Genomic DNA, 23,951 nt, shown 5'->3' with positions numbered 1-23,951 from the left:
TCACAATATCTACATTTTGGAAACACTTAATGTAGTTATTATAATTTTGTAGTTGTATATGTTCATAATTTTTACGAAATACTTTCAAGTTCTAGGTAATATCTGTATATAACTGTCAGTTGAAGTTAAATTACACAACAAACAGAAGAAATAAATACTCCAATCCTAGAAATATATTATCCATAATTTATCTACAAATCATCTATAAATTATTACCAAGACTACAATTTAACTACATTTAATCTATATTTTACCTACAATCTGGAAACAATTTACATTAAAAGTTACTTTTTTGATATCAGTTGTATTATAGATAATAAAAATTAAAAATTAATTACACTATAAAGACAAATTTAGATGTCTGACACAATACATAAAATCATATTAAACTCACATAAACAAATTGTAGTCTACTTCATAATGATCTTTAAAAACTTAAACGATTACACAAAAAATCTGCTAACTTTAACTCACTAACAGTTAGTTTGAATAAATATTCTAACTACATGATATTTATTTCTTCTTGGGCGCATTCTTGCAAGATCTTTTGTTATGCCCTTCACCTCCACAATTTCCACATGACACCTTGTATTTCTTTGACTTTATTTCATCATATGTTTTATATCTTTCCTTTTGAGGTCTCCCTGACTGCTTTTTATCTCCCGTCAGTGGATTTACTACCTCATCCAAAATATGTTGTGGCACATTCCATTTGCTTTCATCAGGAAGAGGATTTATTGGTATTTCATACGTATGCAAAAGGCTCTCTCTTGTATAATGCGGAGAGCAATAGTTTTCATATGTTTCATTCTTGTGCCTTAATGCTGCCAAAGCATGCGCACATGGAAGTTCTTCAAGTTGGAATTGGTCACAACTATATTTCTTTTTTTCTAGACACACAATGTACCACTTTACACCATCTAACACAGTATGTATATGATCTGTTGAAGCCCTCACCTACAATTGCAGAACAAACAGAAAAAATATTATCTCAATCATAAAAATAAATTATCTACAACCAATCTACAAATCATCTACAAATATTCTGCACCTTATCTACAACCTACAATTATCTACAATTTGACTACAATTTATCTACCATCTGGAAACACTGCATATTAAGTAATTTATTTTTTCTGCACCAAATAAACAGATCTTACCCTAAGCTTCTCAGATAATGTTCTGTTGTTCTCTAATTCTTTGTTGAATTTGGATCCAAGAAATGTGAAAGTACCTTTCGCTTTCAATAACTTCTCGTTGGTCCAACGTTCTAGCAGTGTCCGTATATACTCTAAAAGGTCAAATATCGGCAGCTCTCTTGCATCTTTTGTTGCAGCGTTCAATGACTCTGCAATATTTAATGTCATTGTCCACGTTCTATTCATTGTTGCATGCACTCTTGACCATTTATGATAGCCAATATCATATAGGTAAGATTTTACACGCGGGTCTACCTCTTCAATCTTCGACATCCTTTCATTAAATTCATCCAGAGTGTATGATCGTGCTGTAGCAAAGTACAATTCATATAATTGTAGATGACCCTTCTTGAATTTTGACCTTATATTTGTCCAAATATGCCACATGCAAGAGTAGTGTGTCATGCCCGGATAGACAATTGATGTTGCCTTCAGTATACTCTCATTCCTATCTGAAACAACACACATCTAAGGTCTTTCACTATATGCCTGCTTGAATTACTCAAAGAACCACTTCCAAGATGCGTCATTTTCAGAATCAACCACAGTATATGCCAAGGGCAATATTGTACCTACATTATTAATTTATAAAATATTAATTGGCAGCTTTGAAAATGTATATAAAATATAAATACATAACAACTACAATATATCTTCATAATATAGACAATATATCTACATTTCATGTAATAGCTACAAAATAACTACAAAATTACTACAACGTATCTACATTTTATAGACTGCCTACAAAATAACTACAAATGATTTACACTTTTTACCGGCTGCATCCATGGTGCTTGCTGTCAGTATAATCCCCCTATAGGCTGACTTTAAGAATGTCCCATCAACTATTACTACTGGCCTACAATGTTGCCAACCACTTATTGATGTACAAAGAACAACAAATGCGTATAAGAAGCATTCATCTGCTGTCTTTTTCAATTTAACAACCGAACCAGGATAAGTCTCCTCAAGAATATAAAAATATTTGGGTAATTTGCTGTAGGAGTCAGACGGATTCCCTCTCAAAAACTGTAAAACCTTTTCCTTTGCTCTCTATGCTTGCATGTAGCTTAGGTTCACTCCGTGTTCGAATAACATGTCAGTTTGTATGTCCTTTGGTGTGTAAACAATCTTAGGATCACAATACTTTGGAATGATCATGATACCAACTACAACTGCAGTACGTTTGTGCTGTATGGATATTTCATCCATTAAGGAGCATGTGTGTTATCGGTTGAAACTCCTTATCTTGAACATTACTGAATCATTAATTGACGTTGCCTTGAAGTGCCATTTACAGTTTTCACCAACGCATACAAGCCAGTAGCTACAAAAAAATATAATATTTAATACAGATTAATGTAGATGCAACAAAAGGACTGTTTTAACATAAAGTAACATAAACTACAATTTAACTACAATGTAACTACAATTTACTTACAATGTTTAAAAAACACATATCTTGAGTAAAAAACTGCTTTTAATGATCTTTTCACCAAAAATATCTCCATACCTTCTATGACTAGATCTTTTAACTCTGAACTGGAACTTGTGCATCACAGAAAAGTGCTTCATTGCAGCAGCTATAGTTTGCTTGTCCTGATACACTTGTCCTTCTTCAATAGCAATTTGCGTAGATTATGTTATTATTTCACTTTGATATTCCTCTATAGCTGGAGAGGATGGCATATCAAGTAACTTTAGGGATCCAGATGAATCTGCATCAAAATAAAGATAAACAGTGTCATTATAATTTTGTAGAATCTTTGTAGATAATTTGTAGATATAGTGAAAATTTTGTAGTCATTTATTTTAGGATGTCAGACATTGTAGTTAAATTGTACTATAACTGTTGCAATTTGTAGAAATTTATGAAAACAATACTGCTTCGTGCATAATTAAACTGATTTGTATTTTATTTGACTAGATTTTGTTCTAAACATAGATTGTAATTTTATTTGAAGACAACATTTTGAAATCAACAATTTCTAATCATATATTGTAGTTTATTTTGTCATAGAAATCAGAATATTGTAGCTTGCATTCGCATATACCACAATGGCATCAACTACAAAATCTCTAAATCTGTCATAGTTATCCCAATTCCCATTCAATTGCAGCATGATTGCGATTTTGGACATGATTGCGTGTTGTTGCTGATGTATTATTCTAAATTTTTTCGTTTTTTTGGATTTCTAGATTTAGAGAAAAAAATATGAAGAACAGATATACGATCGCCAATTTGATTTCTGGAAACGACGAAGAACAGAATATTCTACAATTTGAATTCAGTTTGTTGAATCTCGAAGATATGTTCTGCAATTGTTGCGAAATCTCCTTTCCGTTTCAAAACTTGAATTTAATGTAGAATCAATCAATCCCAAGATTCTTTCCTGATTTCTCGCGCGTAATTAGGGGAAGATTTTGCCCTATTAATTTCTAATAAAGGAATGGTATAAAAATTGTAGGAAAAATGTGAATTAGGCGGGTAATTTAGATATTATGCACATATTTGGTAATAAAATTTCATATATGGTATAGGAAGGAAAAAATGTCTTTGCAAATTATTACGCTAAATGCCACCCCACAGTTTAGTAAATAAGGGAACTTCTAAACAATTTTCGAGGCCCAAAACAGCTACACATGTTGCGCAAGCACGTGTGGTAGTTGCTGAATCAGTGGCCCCACCTTAATTTACTGCATTTGATGGTAAATAAGTACATTTGCTGTTTTTTTGAAGAAGGGTGTCATACCAACAGGCCCCACACAAATTTATCATTTCAAAAATCCAGCTCTTCGATTTCAATAGATTTGCCAAAGAGTAAAATTGATCAAAATAAATTTCCATTAAAACAAGAGAAAGGAAATGAATTTCCATTCACTGCTTGCGTTTCACCAAGGTCATAGTCAATTATAGATAGGGGTGTACAAAGGAAACCGACAAACCGCATCAACCCGATAATTCGAGTTAAACCGAGAAAAAAAAATTCGATTATAATTTGGTTTGATTTGGTTTGGTGTTGGAAAAAAAAAACTCGACCATGATTGGTTTAGTTTGGTTTTAACTAAAGAAAATTAACCCGAAACCAAACCAATCCGACATTACATATATAGAAATTTTATATATATTTAATATATAAATATACTTATTGTAATGTAATTTATAAATATTTCTTAAAAGTTTTCATAATTTTATCTTTTAAGATATTATTTCAAGGTTGGACTTAGAACTTTTGAATGTTCCAATAAGTTTTATAGTCATTAATATTAGTAACTTAAATAATGCTAACAAAAACGCAAACCAAAATCAAATCAATACTCATGCTAACAAAGACATTCAATTCAATACTATGAACGACAATGTATTGAATATCTATTTTTGTTTTGTAATAATTCAGATAAAAATGCATAATCTATTTTTATTTTTTATTTAGCGTTTAGTCATGTAATTAATACTCCCTTGTTAGTCTATTTATTTTAGCAAGACTTAGTACTTTTAGATTATATTTAATTCTATTATGTCTTTTTAATTAGCAATGTTTATATTACATAATTTTATTGTCTTTATTGTTGAATATTTTAGGATAATGTCATGACACATCTCATATTTTGTATTATTTTCTTGAAAAATACTTTATATAGTTGTATCTTACTAGGATTAAAGAAATATTTTGAGCATACGTTATATGTTTTGTTATACGAAGATTTTACCGGAAAAAAAATCTGAAAAAATCCTAATAACCCGAAAACCTGAGAAAATCGAGATTGAAAAACCCGAGTTTTATTGGTTTGGTTTGGTCTTTAGATTTAATAACCCGACACAATTGATTTGGTTTGGTAATTGCAAAATCTGAACCAACACGACCTATGTACACCCCTAATTGTAGACATAGAATAGGTCTGTTACTAATTGGTCATGAAGAAATAAAAACTCCAGTTAAATAAAAGAAATAAATATTCTCTTCATATATTTGTTTAAATATAAATTGAATATCAAAATTGATTTTTTCAACTTTTGAATGTTTTTGTAGGATTAGATTTTATTTTAAATAGAAACTCGATTTTATAATTTCTTTAAAAGACATTAACTCTACATAGTTTATGGAACATCAATCTTGGCTTCCTCCAATAGTTAATTTTACTTGAATTACATTGCATTTGACATTTCATATAATATCTACCCTAATAAATTACAATCTAATCCAAATTGTGGGGCCCATGCGCAAGCACGGCAAACATACTCTAGTCAGTTATATAAGAGGTTTAAATACTTTTTAGAAAAGTGGTGATTGTTATAAAATAAAAACAATGCAGTAAAATGTAAACAAGAAGATATAGAGAGAATGGAGAAGTGTTTTCTTCTTTCACTTTGGTGTAATTTTTCATTGCAATTACATGGCATTTTATAGGCATAAAAAGTAAAGATGATGGACATAAAATAGGAAATTTAATCTTTAAGTTATTCACAATATGGTCATCCAATGTAGCATCCAATGTAGTATCCAATGTAGTATCCAATGTAGTATCGAATGTACAAACTATTCATAACACTCCCCCTTGGATGTCCATGTAAGATAATGTGCCTCACTAAAAACTTACAAAAAAAAAATATTGGGATGTATATAGTTATTTATAATATGCATTGCTTGCTGCCTCATTAAAAACCTTACCAGGAAAACCCAGTGAGACAAAACCTTGGTTAAGGAAAAGAGTGCAGCGTGTTGTTACTTCCCCTGATGAAAAATCACTTAATCTCTCGAAGATGACGCATTCCGATCTTATATATCAGCTTTTTAAATATTGAGGTTGGTAATGCCTTAGTGAACAGATCAGCCAAATTATCACTTGAACGAACTTGTTGTACATCTATTTCACCATTCTTCTGAAGATCATGAGTGAAAAAGAATTTCGGTGAAATGTGTTTTGTTCTATCTCCTTTGATATATCCTCCTTTCAATTGAGTTATGCATGCAGCATTGTCTTCATACAATATTGTTGGAATATTCTCTTTCGAAGAAAGACCACATGTTTGCTGAATGTGTTGAGTTATAGATCTTAACCAAACGCATTCTCGACTTGCTTCGTGAATGGCTATTATCTCTGCATGATTTGAAGAAGTAGCAACCATAGTTTGTTTTGTCGAATGTCATGATATGGTTGTACCTCCACTTGTAAATAAATAGCCTGTCTGAGATCGACCTTTGTGTGGATCAGACAAATATCCTGCATCTGCATAACCAATCAATAATGGCTTGGATTCATTTGAATAAAATAAACCCATATCAATGGTCCCTTGAAGGTATCTGAATATATGTTTAATACCATTCTAGTGTCTTTGTGTTGGTGAAGTACTAAATCTTGCCAATAAGCTTATTGAGAAAGCTATATCTGGTCGGGAATTATTGGCAAGATACATTATTGGCCCAATTGCACTAAGATATGGTACTTCGGCACCAAGAAGCTCTTCATCATTTTCATGAGGTCGGAATGGATCTTTCTTTATATCAAGTGATCTCACAACCATCGGGGTACTCAATGGATGTGCTTTATCCATATAGAATCGCTTTAAAATCTTTTCGGTGTATGTCGATTGATGGACAAATATTCCATCTTTCATATACTCAATTTGTAGACCAAGACAAAATTTTGTCTTTCCAAGATCTTTCATTTCAAATTCTTTCTTCAAATAGTCTACTATTTTTGGAAGCTCCCCAGGAGTTCCAATGATATTTAAATCATCAATATACACGGTGATTATAATAAATTCATATCCAGACCTTTTTATAAAGATATAGGGACAAATTGGATCATTCTTGTACCCTTCTTTCAACAGGTATTCACTCAGGCGATTGTACCACATACGTCCTGATTGTTTCAATCCGTATAAAGATTTCTGAAGCTTTATTGAACAAGTTTCTCGAAAAAATTTTATATGCTTCTGGCACTTTAAATCCCTCAGGTACTTTCATAAAAGTTTTGTTGTCTAATGATCCATACAAATAGGTTGTAACAACATCCATTAGATGCATATCAAGTTTTTCTTGTACTGCCATATTTATGAGATACTTGAAGGTGATAGCATCCACTACAGGAGAATATATCTCCATATAATCAATTCCAGGCCTTTGGGAAAACCCTTGTGCCACAAGTCGTGCTTTATATCTAACGACTTCATTTTTATCATTTTGTTTTCGCACAAAAACTCATTTATAACCTACTGGCTTTATGCCTTCAGGTGTTCGAACTATGGGTCCGAAGACTTCACGTTTTCCAAGTGAAGTTAACTCTGCCTGGATAGCGTCTTTCCATTTTGGCCAATCATTTCTCTATCTACATTCATTGACAGATTTTGGTTCAAGATCCTCATCTTGTTGCATTATTTCAACAGCAACATTATAAGCAAAAATGTTATCGATAACAATATTATTTCGGTTCCATCTTTTCCCGGTTGAGACATAACTTATTGATATCTCTTCATTTTCATTATTTTTAGGTATCTGGACCTCCCCTAAGGTCTTATCATTTGTTACGTCTTGGGGCTCTTCTTGAGCCACTACCTCTGTGTTATGTTCACTTTGATCACTTGCTCTTTTTCTTCTTCGAGGATTTTTATCTTTAGAACCGATTGGTCTACCACGTTTCAAGCATGGCTTAGACTCATTTGCTTTAATTAATTGTTCTGTCGGAATATCAACTCGAATTGGAGCATTAGCAGCTGGAATATGTGACTTAGTCACCCTTGGTAGGTTAGTGAATGCATCTGGCAATTGATTTGAAATATTTTGTAAATGAATAATCTTTTGAACCTCTTGTTCATATTGATTTGTTCGAGGATCTAAATGAGACAGTGATAATGCATTCCAATCTATCTTCTTTTTCAGCTGCTTATTTTCTCCCCCCAATGTTGGATATACTGATTCATTAAAATGGCAATCAGAAAATCTTGCCGTAAATAAATCTCCAGCCATCGGCTCTAGATATTTTATAATAGAAGGAGATTCATATCCAACATATATCCCCAACCTTCTTTGAGGACCCATCTTTGTGCGTTGTGGTGGAGCAATTGGAACATATATCGCACAACCAAAGATCCTAAGATGGGAAATATTTGGCTCCTGACCAAAAGCCAATTGCAATGGGGAGACTTTATGATAACTTGTGGGCCTTATCCGCACAAGTGCTGTTGCGTGCAAAATAGCATGACCCCATACTAAAATGGGAAGTTTTGTTCTCATAAGCATTGGTCTAGCAATTAATTGGAGGCATTTGATCAATGATTCTGCTAAACCATTTTGTGTATGAACATGAGCAACCGGATGCTCAATTGTTATCCCAGTTGAAATACAAAAATCATTAAAGGCTTGGGATGTAAACTCACCGGCATTATCAAGACGAATTATCTTAATTGCATAATCTAGAAATTGTGCTCTTAGCTTTATTATTTGAGCCAACAATCTCGCAAATGCCATATTGCGAGTTGATTGTAAGCACACATGTGACCATCTTGTAGATGCATCTACCAAAATCATATAATATTTGAATGGTCCATATGGAGGGTGAATGGGCCCACATATATCACCCTGTATACATTCCAGAAATGCAGGGGATTCCATCCTAACTTTAATATTTGATGGTCTAATAATTAATTTTCCTTGAGAACACACAGCACAAGAGAATTCCTTAAATTGAAGAATCTTTTGATTCTTCATTGCATGTCCATGTGAATTCTCAATTATTTTACGCATCATATTAGAACCAGGATGGCCCAACCGGTTATGCCAAATAATAAAATTATATTGATTAGTAAACTTCTCGTTTACTATGGCATGTGTTTCAATCCTGCTAATACTTGTGTAGTATAAGCCAGAGAAAAGAGCAGGTAACATTTCAAGCACATATTTCTTACCGGACATTATTGTAGTAATATAAAGATATTCAATCTTTTCATCATTTGTAGTCTCAATATGATAGCCATTTTGGCGAATATCTTTGAAACTTAATAAGTTTCTTTGAGATTTACTACAATATAGTGCTTCATCAATAGCCAAATTTGTTCCTCCTGGTAGTAATAAATTGGCTCTTCCAGAACCTTCAATTAATCTTGTACTACCGAATATTGTATTAACATTCGCTTCTTTCATTACCAAATAAGAGAAATATCTCTTATCTTTTAAAATAGTATGTGTTGTAGCACTATCCAGAAGACATATATCATCTTTATTAATCTTGAATCCAACTGAAGACTCGGGAATTTTTATATTCTTCATAAAAAAGACAAATAATACATCATAAGAAATATGAAAGACAAGTAGGAAATAAAACATTAAGAAATACATTAGAAATGTAGAAACTAGCAACACATGATGCATTAGGAAAATACACTAAAGAAAAATAAACTAGTTGCAAACATAAACATAACACCTTTTATAGCTTCATTCCCCAGTAAGATGATTAGTTCTTCAGTCAATATCCTCAAAGAAGTCCCCAACTTCTAAATGAGTAATTGTCACACCTCCTTTTTCGCCCGCGCCGCCCGCGAAGGGGCACGGAAAGGAGTTTTTTCCAATTAAAGGACAATCGAATCGGGATTTATTTATTTATTTCAGAGTCGCCACTTGGGAGATTTATGGTGTCCCAAGTCACCGATTGAATCCCGAATCGAGGAAAATATTCGACTTTCCAAATGAAGTCTGCGAACCAGACATTCTAAGTAAGGAATTCTGTTGACCCGAGGGAAGGTGTTAGGCACCCCCGAATCCCGTGGTTATAGCACGGTCGCTTAAACTGTTGTAATGGCTAGATATCTGATTTTTATACATATTATAATTTATGTGCTTTTATCAACTTTAAACCGCTTCTATTATTATTATTTTTTAGAATTGTAACGTCGTGAAAATGCGTTTCGAACCTTTTTCACAGTATTGTTGTTGTAGCACCACATTTGAAGCGTGAAAAGTAGAAAATATTTTTTCCAATAAGTCCTCATCCGTGATAGTGTTTCCACATAATTTTAATAGAGAACTTACTTTAAAGATAGCAGAATTATACTCACTTACAGTTTTAAAGTCTTGCAACCTTAATGTATCCACTCGTACCGAGCTTTCGGTAATACTGTAAGTTTTAGGTGGTCATACCGATCCTTCAAATTAATCCATAATTCAAGTGGATCTTTTACGGTTAAATATTCAATTTTTAACCCTTCATGTAGATGATGACGAAGGAAAATCATGGCCTTCGCTTTATCCTGATTTGATGCTTCATTTCCTTGTATAATAGTATTTCCAAGACCTTTAGCGTCAATGTGAATTTCAGCATCAAGAACCCATGATAAATTGTTCCTCCCGGTGATGTCAAGTGCCACAAATTCAAGTTTTGATAAATTTGACATAGTGAAAACTATCATAAAAGATGAATAAGTTAGAGAAATAATTATAATAATAAATAATTAATGAAAACAAAACGATTAAGGTAAAAGAAATGAAAATAGAGTTATATCATGTTAACAATCTACTATTTCATTTTATTCTTGCCATAAAATAGAAATTAAATACTTGTTTCATTTCACTTTATATTATTGATATATATGTGTTAATAGAACTGAACGTGACTAACATTATTTATATGTTCCAATAAATATAAAGTAATTAAACTATAAAATTATTGCTTGTCAATTTATTTCTCACAGTTCTTCAAAATGCCTTAAAGATATGTTTTGATCTAGGGAGTCCATGAATATTATAAGTATGACATTAGTGCATAGCTAGTTTGATGACTTTGAGGTCCTCTAAGAGTTGAGCACGGAAGGAAATATTTATTTTATCACTGCAATGTACTTAAACTATTTAAGATGCCCAAGCGCACAAGTAATCTGCAAACAATGAGCATATGATATGTACTGCCATAAATAAAATGATTATAATGATACATACCTTAATAAAATATGGCTCAACTTAGCGGGAGTTAAGAATAAAATTAGAGTTTCGTGCTGATAACGTGTTATAAAATAAAAGCAATGCAGTAAAATGTAAACAAGAAGAGATAGAGAGAATGGAGAAGTGTTTTCTTCTTTCACTTTGGTGTAATTTTTCATTGCAATTACATGGCCTTTTATAGGCATAAAAAGTAAAGATGATGGACATAAAACAGAAAATTTAATCTTTAAGTTATTCACAATATGGGCATCCAATGTAGCATCCAATGTAGTATCCAATGTACAAACTATTCATAACAGTGATAACATTATCATAGTGAAGAGTTTTTGCCAAATACATAAAAAATTAGTTACCTTATTTTGTAAATGTTGTAAATTTCCTATTTATGAGTTTCAAATAATTTATTTCAAAAAATATCCATTCAAAGGCATGAACAAATATTTTTAATAAAAAAGATTACCCTTTTTTTAATTTCATTATAAACTTTTTATTTTTAATAATTATATTTAATATGCTTACTTATGAATATAATCATAAGGGGTGCAAGTGTTTTTTATTTTATAATACAAGGGCGTATCTGAAATTGAATCATATTACAGGATTTTTAGTGTAGTTAACCCTCTAATTGACTATACCATTTTTAAGTATTTTCGATATTAATTTATGACGGATTAAAAATAGAACAACATATATGCTTCATTTTCAATTGACGAGTCCTACTTAAAATGCATAGACTGTATTTTGAGTAGCAATAAAGATATAGTATCTCTAGACTGTAGTATGACAAAGAAAGTAATACTCTAACATGGGAATTTAAAATAAATAAATAAGTAGCATAATTAAGTTATGATAGACTTTTCAACTTAATCAGCAAAGTCAAATAATATAAACTGCGTTTAGCTGTCCACTTTTAAGTTTTCAACGAATTTCAACTATACCCATTAAAAATGTTCTTTTTTCTTAGGTTTTTAGAATTTTGTATATATATATTTTTTTTTATACATTTCATCTTTGCTACCTCATCCACAAAGTTTCCTTTCCGTCTTGTATCTAATGTTGCTGACTTGCTGATCACACATAAAATATGGAAGGAGATTTTTGCGAGTGATTCTTGAGAAAAAGAATCCTTATTTTTCTAGATCTTTTATTTTGTTTGCTCTTGGCTAGTTTTGGTAAGTATGTGATTAATGGCTAGATGTTGATAAGTTTGAAATTATTTTGAATATTTCCGTAAGATTCCCTATATTAAACTACTTGTTGTAAAGAATCGTGACTTTTGCCGGTTGTCCCTTTTTATTTCTCGTGCAGCGTACGCAGAATTTTTTGTAAACGGTGTCACTATTTTAAACGGTGAACAAATAATTAAATCTATTAAAAAAAGAATACGATTTGAAGCATATTAGTAATAAAACACAACTCAGGCATATTACTACAAATTTTCTCGATAAGTTTTTATTTTTTGAAATGCATTCAAAATAAACTCATTAAAATAATTTTTTTACATAAGGCATCAAAAATTCAATTAAGCACTCATCATTCATTTGATTTCGCAAATTATTGTTAATAAATTTTATCGTCCAGAATAAGGAACGGAAAGAAAACAAATAGTCAAACTACTTATGGAAGCAACATTGTTCTTTCATATTCAAATAAATTATGTCGTTGACTCTTGACTCGGCGGTTCAAGGTTTTGTAGGTCTATAACTCAAACCCAGCTGCTGTATCTTACATAAGTAGATTAAGCACAAAAATATTAAAACAAAAATTGATGCCGTGTGCCTTCGATCTCGCGACCTCATTTATAAAACTGAATCACTTGACAACACAGCCTGCTTAGCTCCTTTCGTGAAGATATGTCACTTTATTTTATTTATTTTAATTTTTGTTTTGTCATTTCTATCTTATATAAATATTTACTAAAATTTTCCCACGAAGCGGCATTACGTGACACTGCTTCGCCTAAGGTAGATCCGCCTCTGCTCTTAGACCACATCCTAAAGATTCTTTTTCAGCAAAATGTAAATTTTATAAAAAAAAATTGTTAGACCACAATCTAAAGTTTTGTAAGTTATTAACAACTTTACAGCACAGTCTAATATTATGTGAGGAAACATTAGACTCAAGTTTAACATTGTTCATAAAAGGTAATACCACATGAACTATATTTGCACAACTTTTAGAAATATGTATGAAATCTAAATAATGGCCTAAAAAGGGAACATCTGTGTAAATCAGCCTGACTAGTGAAGATTTTTGTGCATCTCGACTGACCTGTCATGTAAGCTTTAATTGCAAAATGCCCAATTCAAACTCGAGGAATTAACCCAAATAGAAGCCACCTAATATCTTAAACTAAAAATAGTTGTCGGATGTATGTATGTATGTGTATAAATTTATGTATAATATATATATAATCGTATATAATGAATGTATACTGGCTAGAAAAGTAAATATTAAATCTGGCCAGCTATTTCTATAACATTCAAAAGAAACTGGGCCCTCTGAAGGAGCCTCCAGGTGGTAATTCTGTAAATGGGCCTATGGTCCCGCAGGCCCAAACAATCTCTATTATTTTCACAAACTGATCATCAACGCCTTCCTCTCTTTGTAATCTTGCTCTGCTCTAGTGTGCCTAATAATTCCAACTTGTTTGGACCTGATATTCATTAATCTTCACACTTGACGTGGAAATTAGTTGTAGTAGGGGATTTTCTTTGTCATATCACAAGTTTAAATTAGTTTTGTAAAATTTTTAGTTAGTTTTATTATATCTTGACGCCTAATCAATAATTCACACAGCTTTAATTTGGTTCATGATCATTTGATAAGTAAATTTAATTAAAGGGTTAATTACAAGAAACACCCCTATATTATTATGACCCAGTTTCAAAATACCCCATACATTTTGAAATCAAATACTTACACCCTATATATTATGAAAATCCTAAACTCGCGCCCTATATGTAGTGAGAACCGTAACTAAGTATATTAAAGAAAATTATAAAATTTAAGTTTGCTTCAAGACTTATCTTAAATTTACCTATTTAAGTGAAGTTTCATTTGTGTGGGATATTCGTTATATAAGAGGTTTAAATATTTTTAGAAAAATAGTGATAACATTATCACATTTAAGAGTTTCGAAAGATAAAAGTATTTGACAAATACATAAAAATTCTAGTTGTTTTATTATGTAACTTTTGCTAATTTTCTATATAAAGTCAAAGACTATATTTCAAAAATTATTATTTTCTTTTTAAATCAAAGGCATGAACAAAGATTTTCAACAAAAATATTTATCCTCTTTTTAAATTTCATAAAAATAAATCTATATATAAAATTTTATTTTTAATAATTACATTTTAACATGCTTAGTACGAATATAACTCATAAGCTTGTAAGTCTTAGGATCTCTATAGTATAAGGGGTGCAAGTGTTTTATTTTATAATATAAGGCGCGTGTATGAAATTGAATCATATCACAGGGATGTTACGTGTAGTTAACCTTTTAAATAACTATACCATTTTTATGTATTTTCAATATTAATTTATGACCGATTAAAAATAGATCAACATTCTGCTTCATTTTCAATTGACGAGCCTACTTAAAATGTATAGACTGTATTTTGAGTAGCAATAAAGATAATAGTATCACTAGACTGCAGTATATATAATGAAAGCAATAACATGGGAATTTAATAAATAAATAAATAATAAGTAGTATGATTAAGTTATCATAGTCTTTTGTCAACTTAATCAACAAAGTCAAATAATATAACTGCCCCTTTTATGCAGTTAATTAATACTCGCTCCGTTCACTTTTTTACTTGGCAGGTATAGTAAAACTAGATTTTCATTTTTACTTTTCACTTTACGCATATTAAGAAAAGACAAAAGAAATTCATGTTATACCCACAGTATTTATTACTCATTTCAAATCACTTTGTCAAATCCAATAAAACATGCATCAATTAATATGTGTATCATAGTAAATTACACACTTAATTTATTATTTCTTAAGGGCGTGAAAAGTCAAAACGTGTCAAGTAAAAGTAAACGGAGGGAGTATTAGTTTACAAGGGGAGTAGCAAGCCAAACATAGTTGCACTAGCATGACTCTAATGTTGGAATTAAAAGAGAGAAAATATGAGATATGATTAAGTTATGACAGAATTGCCAATTCAACTAGCATTCAAAGTAATACTATAAAGTGCATTACGTACGTTTAAATTTTTCAAAGCTGTCTATCTTATTATATTTTCTGTTTTACAATGACTAGATCAATGTGTTGAATATTTTGGCGCATGCAAATATATATTAGGAATAGCATGGCAAGTTCACGCAGGTTAAAACGTGCCACGTGTCACAAAAATCTCGGCTGTGAGGGAGGATCTTGTTTCTTAAAATTAGTGACAGCCTCTTTGACCTACTCCCACAAAATATTCATAACAATAAAATAATCCTAAGTCTAACCATAATAAAAGCTGTCCTACTAATTCTATTTCACTAGTCAATGATGACCATAAATTTAACCAACCATGCACATGAAATATTACAAATTGAGAGTCGGCTCAATACTCTAGACTTTGCAATCTGTTCCTTAATTAAGTCAATGTTGTAATGTGTACTCATTCTCGTCGGTAGTACACCAGCTTTTAATCTTTTGTCAATTCTACGAAGAAATAATTTTCTAAGCTGCATTGTTATTTGTTACAAACAACGCTACGTGAATGTTTTTCCAATTATAAAATTTTCCCTTAAAAAGTGTTGTATGTTTTCTTTTGAAATACATTTAAGGGGAAAGGTAAAAAAGAATAGGAGAACATAAATAGACTTTGAGATGCTAGAATAGCTGCAGTCTAGTCTTTTCGTCACTTGAATATCCTACGGGGCTACCACTATTGTTAGGGTCCGTTTGGCCATACAAAAATTTTTACTTTTTTTTTTTAAAAAAAATTACTTTTTTCGAAATCAGTAGAGTATTTGTTAATAAAAATTTTAATTTTTTCACTTGAAGATAAGTTTCGGAATTTTTCAAAAATTTAAAAAACTCCGAAAGAAGGTTTTTTAAAATTTTCACTTCAAATTAATCACAAAAATTTAAAAATAACCCAAAATTATATTTATATCTAAACATAACTCTACTTTCAAATACCATTTTTAATTGTATTTTTTTTTCGAAATTTTATAATTTTTATGTCCAAACCCCCGCTTAATAAGTGGCAGCAAAATTCGAATCCTAAACTTATGTCTGCTATTATATCTTTCGAGCGTGTGAAGTATCATTATACTTTCTACTATTTTCGTTATTTTTAACTATAAAATTTGATTATTTCTCTACATATATTTCTAATGTACAAAAGTGTCACGGAATAGTTCAAAGATAATGGAGTGCAGATTTTGACTTTCACCAAAAAGGAAAAAAATAACTGTGATATAGAAGTCCCCTCGTGGGTCCACATATTTTTTCTAGTTTTACTCAAATAGTAGAATCACAAAGGAAGCTAGAGTCGTAAACTTTTCTAATGTCTTTTTGGGCAAAAAATATATTTCTACTACTAAAAAAAAGTTACATAAATAACTAAAATGCAGTTTAATACTGTATTTTGCTTTAACGAAAAATTAGTCGTTAAAGAAAAACGCAGTACAATAACTGCGTTTAAGGAAAATACAGTATTATACTGCGTTTTCCTGTAATAAAATAAAGCCCTTCTTCTTCCCCAAGACAACAACATAAAGTTATCTCCATTAAAAAACATCCCTGCTCCAGTGCTGGTCCCTCCCCCCCAAATTAAAAATTTATTTTTGGGCCCCACCCATCATCTAAAAGGCAAAGAGTGTAGGTCCCGCACACAAGACAAGCTTTGGATTCCTTCATTCGAGTGCAAAAATTCGATTTGAATCAATTTCAAAAAACTTAAATCGAGGTATTTCGATTTTGTTTATGTCGAAACTCGTATAGTACATGCATATTTGTATTGTTGAATATGTTTCCATGTTAATTTGTGTTATGTTTGTGTTTAAATTTGTATTTATTTATACCCGGATTGATTTATTAGCTTTTGGACAAAAAATTGTTAAAATTTGATAAATAATTTTTATTGTTAATGTTATGTTTTTATTTGCTTAAATAATAAATAAATATTATTTATTTAGTTTGTTGTTCATATTTGTATGTTATGTTTGTTGTTTTTATATGTAATAGTGACCTTTTAGCGTAGTAAAATATAGAGTCTTTTAGCGTAGTAAAATATAGAGTCTTTTAGCGTAGTAAAATATAGAGCCTTTAGCGTAGTAAAATATATAGTCTTTTAGCGTAGTAAAATGTAGAGCTTTTTAGCGTAAAGTCTCTGTAGTTTAAGTATGTAGTAACTCCAAACTCTATCCAATTACACTTTACAAAATTAATTATTTAATTTATAAAAATAATCTTACAAAAGTAAAAAATTAATATATGTTGTCAAATTAACTCAAATATCGAGTCTGGAACTCATAGATAATTATTCAGTCCAATTCAATAATTAATTATTTAATTTATTAAATTAAAAAAATTGTAAAAATGCTGAAATTGACACGCATAATAATTAAGGATAACTTGGTGCTACCGAGCGTCAAATATCGAGCTTGGAACTCATACATAATTATTCAGTCCAATTCAATAATTTTTAATTTAATTCCTTAAACTAACAAAATTCCATCGGTAACTGAAATTGACACGCATAATAATTAAGGATAACTTGGTGCTACCGGGCCTCAAATATCGAGCCTGGAACCCATACATAATTATTCAGTCCAATATTAAAAATAATTAATTATTTAATTTATTAAGCTAACAAAATTCTAAAAATGTTGAAATTGACACACATAATAATTAAGGATAGTTTGGTGCTACCGGGCCTCAAATATCAAGCCTGAAACCCATAGATAATTACTCAGTCCAATTTTAAAAATAATTATTTAATTTATTAAACTAACAAAATTCTAAAAATGCTGAAATTGACACGCATAATAATTAAGGATAACTTGGTGCTACCGAGCCTCAGATATTGAGCCTAGAACCCATACATAATTACTTAGTACAATTTTAAAAATAATTATTTAATTCCTTAAACTAACAAAATTCTAAAAATATTAAAATTAACATGCATAATAATTAAGTATAACTTGGTGCTACCAGACCTCAAATATCGAGCCTGGAACCCATACATAATTACTCAGTCCAATTTTAAAAATAATTATTTAATTTATTAAACTAACACACACAATTAATTTTCTTTAAATTATAGTAGACGATATGGACTTTCCGCATGCGCATCCTGGACCAACCGAGGATCAGCTATTAGTGTTGCAGGGCGACCATAGGTCCTCCTTTGTATTGGAGGGACATCTATCGGATCAGCCTCTCCGTGCCAGGAGACCTGACGATTTGTGGGACTTCATGGCGCAGCATCATTTCCATGCCCGCGTAGTCGCGCGCCTACAGTCTACGGGCTTCTATACGATTTTTCGGATTGGGCGGATGCAGCTTGATTGGACTCTCATCATGGCCTTGGTAGAGCGGTAGCGACCGGAGACGTACACTTTTCACTTACCCACTAGAGAGGCCACCATCATGCTGGAGGATGTTCAGGTTTTGTACGGGCTGCGCGTAGATGGACGGGCCGTTGCACTGCCCCGGTACATTAGATCCATGACACGTGGACAGTATTTGGATATGATGGGGCAGTATACTGGTTACAGACCTCAGGGTGATGCTGTATAGAGAGGGAGCAGTCGCGTTGCTTTGTCAGCCATCAGAGATCATATGGCGTTTTTGCACCCAGACATTACCGGCGAGACGGAGGATCTCCATATTGAGCGGTACACGAGGTTGGCGTTGCTCCTGCTTTTCGGGGGTGTCTTATTCCCGAACACTTCGGGAAGTCTAGTGAGTATGCGTTTTCTCCATCATCTGCAACAACTAGATGATTTACCCCTGTACAGCTGGGGTGCTGCTGTTCTCGCATACCTGTATAGGAGCATGTGTCGGGCGAGCATGCTTTGCCAGGTGGACATATGTGGTTTTCTGCCCCTTCTACAGGTGACAACATTTTCGAATACTCTATTCATTACTCCAAATTCTATATAGTCGAAATGACTCATAAATTTTACGTCAACCTTTTATCTTAGGGTTGGGCCTGGCAGCGGATCATGCCATTGCAGCCACCTCTACCACCACTTGTGCCCGGTGAGGCTTATCCGTTTCTCCCTCTAGCTTCTAGGTGGGTTCTCCGGCGTGGGAACTACCGAGGGACCGATGCTCATCATAATCTCCCTCTTGTTAGGGATGTATTAGATATGCTGGTGGTCGGACAGGTAAATATGTACCTACACTTACTTGTTATAAATTGAGTTGTGTTGCGCATACTCACTTTTATGTTATTATTTGGTAGTTCATGTGGACACCATACAGCGACGAGTTGCTAGCTCAGCTGCCCGATTATTGCTTAGTCGACCGACTGCTTTGAAGCACCTCCGTCCTGATGATCTTCTTCGATATGGTTGAGTATCATGCCACAAAGCGTGTGCTTTGCCAGTTTCACCGTCCCCAGCCTATATCGGGGGATCCTGCATGGGTCCCTACACACTATCAGCGGGATGACCGTGTCAGGGTAGATGATATATTTATGGGATGGCTAGAGCCGCAGGTCCATATTTGGAAGCAGCGAGATGACCGTATTCCGCCACCACCTTCATTTACCCAGGAGGCCACTATTCATCTGTATACGTCATGGTACTGCCGTCACACCTGACTGATGATCGGGAACCCCATTCATGTACTTGGCGGCGCTACAGACCATACGCTGGGAGGCACGAGTCACTGGTATGTTTTCGTGGCTTATTAATATCTTATATTTGTGATATAGCGTTATTTTTTAAATATCATAAGTGTTTCACAGGCTATTGGGCATCACCTGGTATACTAGTTGGGACAGGAGATGTAGCAGTATGCCGACAGTGCTGCACTCGTTGAGTATGGCCGGCGGGTGGCAGATCTGGCTCGTCGGACCTTGTTTCAAATGAGAGATAGTGCAAGGTTGGATCACGAGGATCAATATGTAGCGCTAGAGGAATACCATCGAGGTAGGGCTGTCCCACGAGGCAAGGGTAGGACACGAGGGAGGGGTGCCCCACGGGGTCGCGGGGGTCGCGGGGGACGGAGAGATAGTGGTCCCCAACAAGGGGGTGTTGAGGCACCTGTCGACCCACCTGTTGAGGGACATGATGAGGATTTTGGAGATGAGGATCTTGGAGATGATCAGTCGAGTTATATACCTTAGGTAGATGAGCCTTCCAGCAGCATGTCGTCGTACATCCTTCAGCTATCTCTGCCAGCATCGCAGGTCACCCCGTTAGGAGCATTGTCGATCACGGGTACATTTGACGAGGATGTAGACCAGTACTTTGCATACCAATCTACCACAGCTGAGGATCGGCCGACCCGGGACGTGGATGGCGGGCGCAGGTTGAGTTATACCTCGTCCCCGGCAGTTGATGCGGATCTACCACTGGCACAGGTACGTTTGTATTACTTTAAAATTTCAATTTGTTTTCTTTTCCTTAATGAGCTGCCATTAATTAATTTTTAACTTTCTTATGAAGGCTCTGTCCCAGCCCATCTTTGAGGCCACTACATGCTTTGATGAGGACACCTCAGATGCATATACTTAGGAGGCCGACGAGACCACGGTGAGAAAATATTTTTTGACTTAACACGTACAATACAAATATACTTTTTTACATGCTAAGATTAGTACTTGTTTTGTAAATTGTTGATGGCCCGACTGCCTATTCTTCCGATCATGCCAGTTGTGGTGTCGATGCTGCTGCACATCCTTACATAAGGAGGCGGCTTGATGATGATGATCCAGATAGTGTACCCGGACGACAGGGAATGCGACTCAGGCCAGCAGCAGCACTGAAGCACACAGGCTGCGGGACTCATTGATTTACTTATGTTTTTACTTTGTGTAAATAGTGCATTATATAAATAATGGTAACAAACACAAACCTTGCAAACCTAACACAAAAACAAACAGTAGAACTAAGGAAAACACTGGACAAAGGAAACATAAAGATACACTACAACGCTCAACACGTACATGCCATTGTTTAGTCACTACCGCCTAGTATTCTCTGCTTCATCCACTCGAGCTTCTTTTCCAACTTTTTTTATCTTCTTCCGCCACCTTGAGTTTCGCCTTCAACTCTGCAATTTCTTGCTTGAATTGGCGTTCTCTGTCCTACTACCCCATACACACATCATGAAGATGATACAACTTGTCTTTGTAATATTCCTGCTCACATGGTTCATCAATCCATACCTTAAAATTGCATGTAGGTACGTCGGGTTGCCTATAAAACATGTTCATACACGCCCAGTAGCGGCGTCCAGCTTCTTCCCAACAAACGTACATCATGCTTTTGATTCCACAGTCGCACTTTGGGCAATAAAGGGGTTGTTGAGACATTTCTTGAAGAGAAACTTTGGTTTTATGGAAATATTTGCTATAGGTTGTTGTTAAGCGCAGAAAATAACTAGAATGTGCTTGTTATTTATAAGCAAGATTTCACATATAACGTAGTATTATACCAAGCTTTACATACACGTAAAACGTAGTATTATACCACGCTTTGCATATTAAATTTCTTTGAAACGACATTGTTTTATCACATAGTTTTCAGTTTTTTCAGAACGACATAACAACTCAAGAAAGCGTAGTATTATACTGCGCTTTACATATTACATTTTTCTGCAAGGAAACAACTTTTTCACATGCATTTCTAGCTTTTTCCGAATGACAAGACAACTCCATAAAACGTAGTACTATACCACGCTTTAAGTATTAAATTTTTCTGCAAGAAAATAGCTTTTTTCACATGGTTATCATCTTTTTCAGAACAAAATGACAACTCCATAAAACGTAGTACTATACAAACGTAGTCTTATACCACGCTTTGCACATAATTTTTTTTTAAAATTTTTAGATTGGTGTTCTTTAGTAACACCAATACGTTGAATATTTGAACAATTCTATGAAGAAAATAATACATTATGTAGATAATTGCAACAATTCTAGTTTAACGACACAGGTTATTGTGACAGAATTTGAACATCAATTTTATTTAAACATGACAACACAAACACGAAAAATCTAACGATACACATAACAAAAACAAACAGTAGAACTATTGAAAACACTTGACAAGGGAAACATAAAGATACACTAGTACGCTCAACACGTACAAGCCATTGTTTAGTCACGACCGCGTACTATTATTTGCTCCAACCACTGGAGTTGGTCTTCCAACTTTTTTTTCTCTTCTTCTACCTCATTGAGTTTCGCCTTCAACTCATCAATTTCTTGGTTGATTCGGCGCTCACGTATCTCTTGCCTCGTACAGGTAATATGAAGATCATAAATTCTTTCTTTGTAGTACTCCTGGTTACATGGTTCATCCATCCATACCTCAAATTCACATGTAGTCTTGTCAGGTTGCTCGTCCTCCTTGTTCATACATGCACAGTAGCGACGTCCACCATCTGGCCACCATTTGTACAAACTGCATTTTTCTCCGCAATAGCACCTTGGGACATAAACGGGTTGTTCAGACATTTCTTAAAGAGAAACTTTGGTTATTGTTAAGCGCATAACATAAGTAGCATGCACCCGTTATTTATAGTCAATAATTCACACAAAACGTAGTATTATACTGCATTTTAGTTATTGAAGTTAAACGACATGACAACTCAACAAAACGTAGTATTATACCACGCTTTACATATTAAAGTTATTCTGCAACAAAACAAGTTTTTCACATGGTTTTCAGCTTTTTCAGAACGACATGACAACTCAACAAAACGTAGTATTATACCACGCTTTACATATTAAAGTTATTCTGCAATTAAACAGCTTTTTCTTCAGTCATTCCAGCTTTTTGAGAGTGACAATACAATAGATGAAACGTATTATTATACCCCGCTTTACATATTAGATTTATTTTTTAATACATAATTTTTTTTATTCCACATTCTTGGTCTTCTTTACTAACACAAATAAGTTTAATATTTGAACAACCATATCAAAACGTCACGTTAAAAAATAAAATGTAACAAGATTGTGGAACATAATTTTATTTGATATATATTGCAACATACACATATTAAAAAAACCAAAACCAAAACAAAAGACTAGGGGTATCCTTGATAGTTGGGTACATTCGACGAACTTGCACCAGAAGCTGGATTACCACCGCCACGCACACCACCTGAAGGATATTTACGACGGTCGTGTCCTGGCTGCGAGCATATGCCACATTTACGCGCATAAACAGTGTCACCGACATCCATTTGGTTCCGTATACGCATTCTCTTTTTCCCTTGCAGTTTGCGCAAATAGTCCTTGTTACATACCATCTTAAAAGGTTCCAGCGGCCAATAATACTCAGCACCTAATGGCTGCAACTGCCCGCTATACGTGTCTACGTATTCAGCAACACTGTATTGCCTATCAATATAGTTGGTTGCCCCATATCCAACTTGTTGAAAGTACTTCAATGCATGTGCGCACGGCATGTGGTAGATGGTCCATTTCCCATATGAAAAAAACCTTCTGGCTTCATTCACCGTCTGAAGATTATTCCCACGGTGTCCGCAGATAGTGGTCTTAACTTCAAAATACCCCGGTCATTATCGTACTATAGAAACGAATGTCACTGTGCTCGCCTCCTGTACCTTTCAAATCTTCTCATGGGTATTGGCATAAATTGAACACCCTTG

General features: G+C 33.5%; 1 protein-coding gene across 1 annotated transcript; it reads right to left on the bottom strand.

Annotated features, from left to right (window-relative positions):
• Positions 1 to 513: 513 nt before the first annotated feature.
• On the bottom strand, positions 514 to 23,747 carry LOC107774503 (uncharacterized). The gene is made up of 6 exons (XM_075256095.1): positions 23,495 to 23,747; positions 2,858 to 2,920; positions 2,463 to 2,529; positions 1,979 to 2,061; positions 1,161 to 1,651; positions 514 to 957 (listed from the first exon to the last, which is right to left on the bottom strand). Exons 1-6 carry the CDS (start codon positions 23,745 to 23,747, stop codon positions 514 to 516), a joined length of 1,401 nt encoding a protein of 466 aa, XP_075112196.1.
• Between the last annotated feature and the right edge of the window lie 204 nt (positions 23,748 to 23,951).

Source organism: Nicotiana tabacum, chromosome 6 (genome assembly GCF_000715075.1).
Source record: "Nicotiana tabacum cultivar K326 chromosome 6, ASM71507v2, whole genome shotgun sequence".
In the NCBI taxonomy this organism is placed as follows: Eukaryota; Viridiplantae; Streptophyta; class Magnoliopsida; order Solanales; family Solanaceae; genus Nicotiana; species Nicotiana tabacum.
The sequence above is the reverse complement of the archived record's forward strand: the minus strand, read 5'-3'. Positions and strand labels throughout refer to the sequence as shown.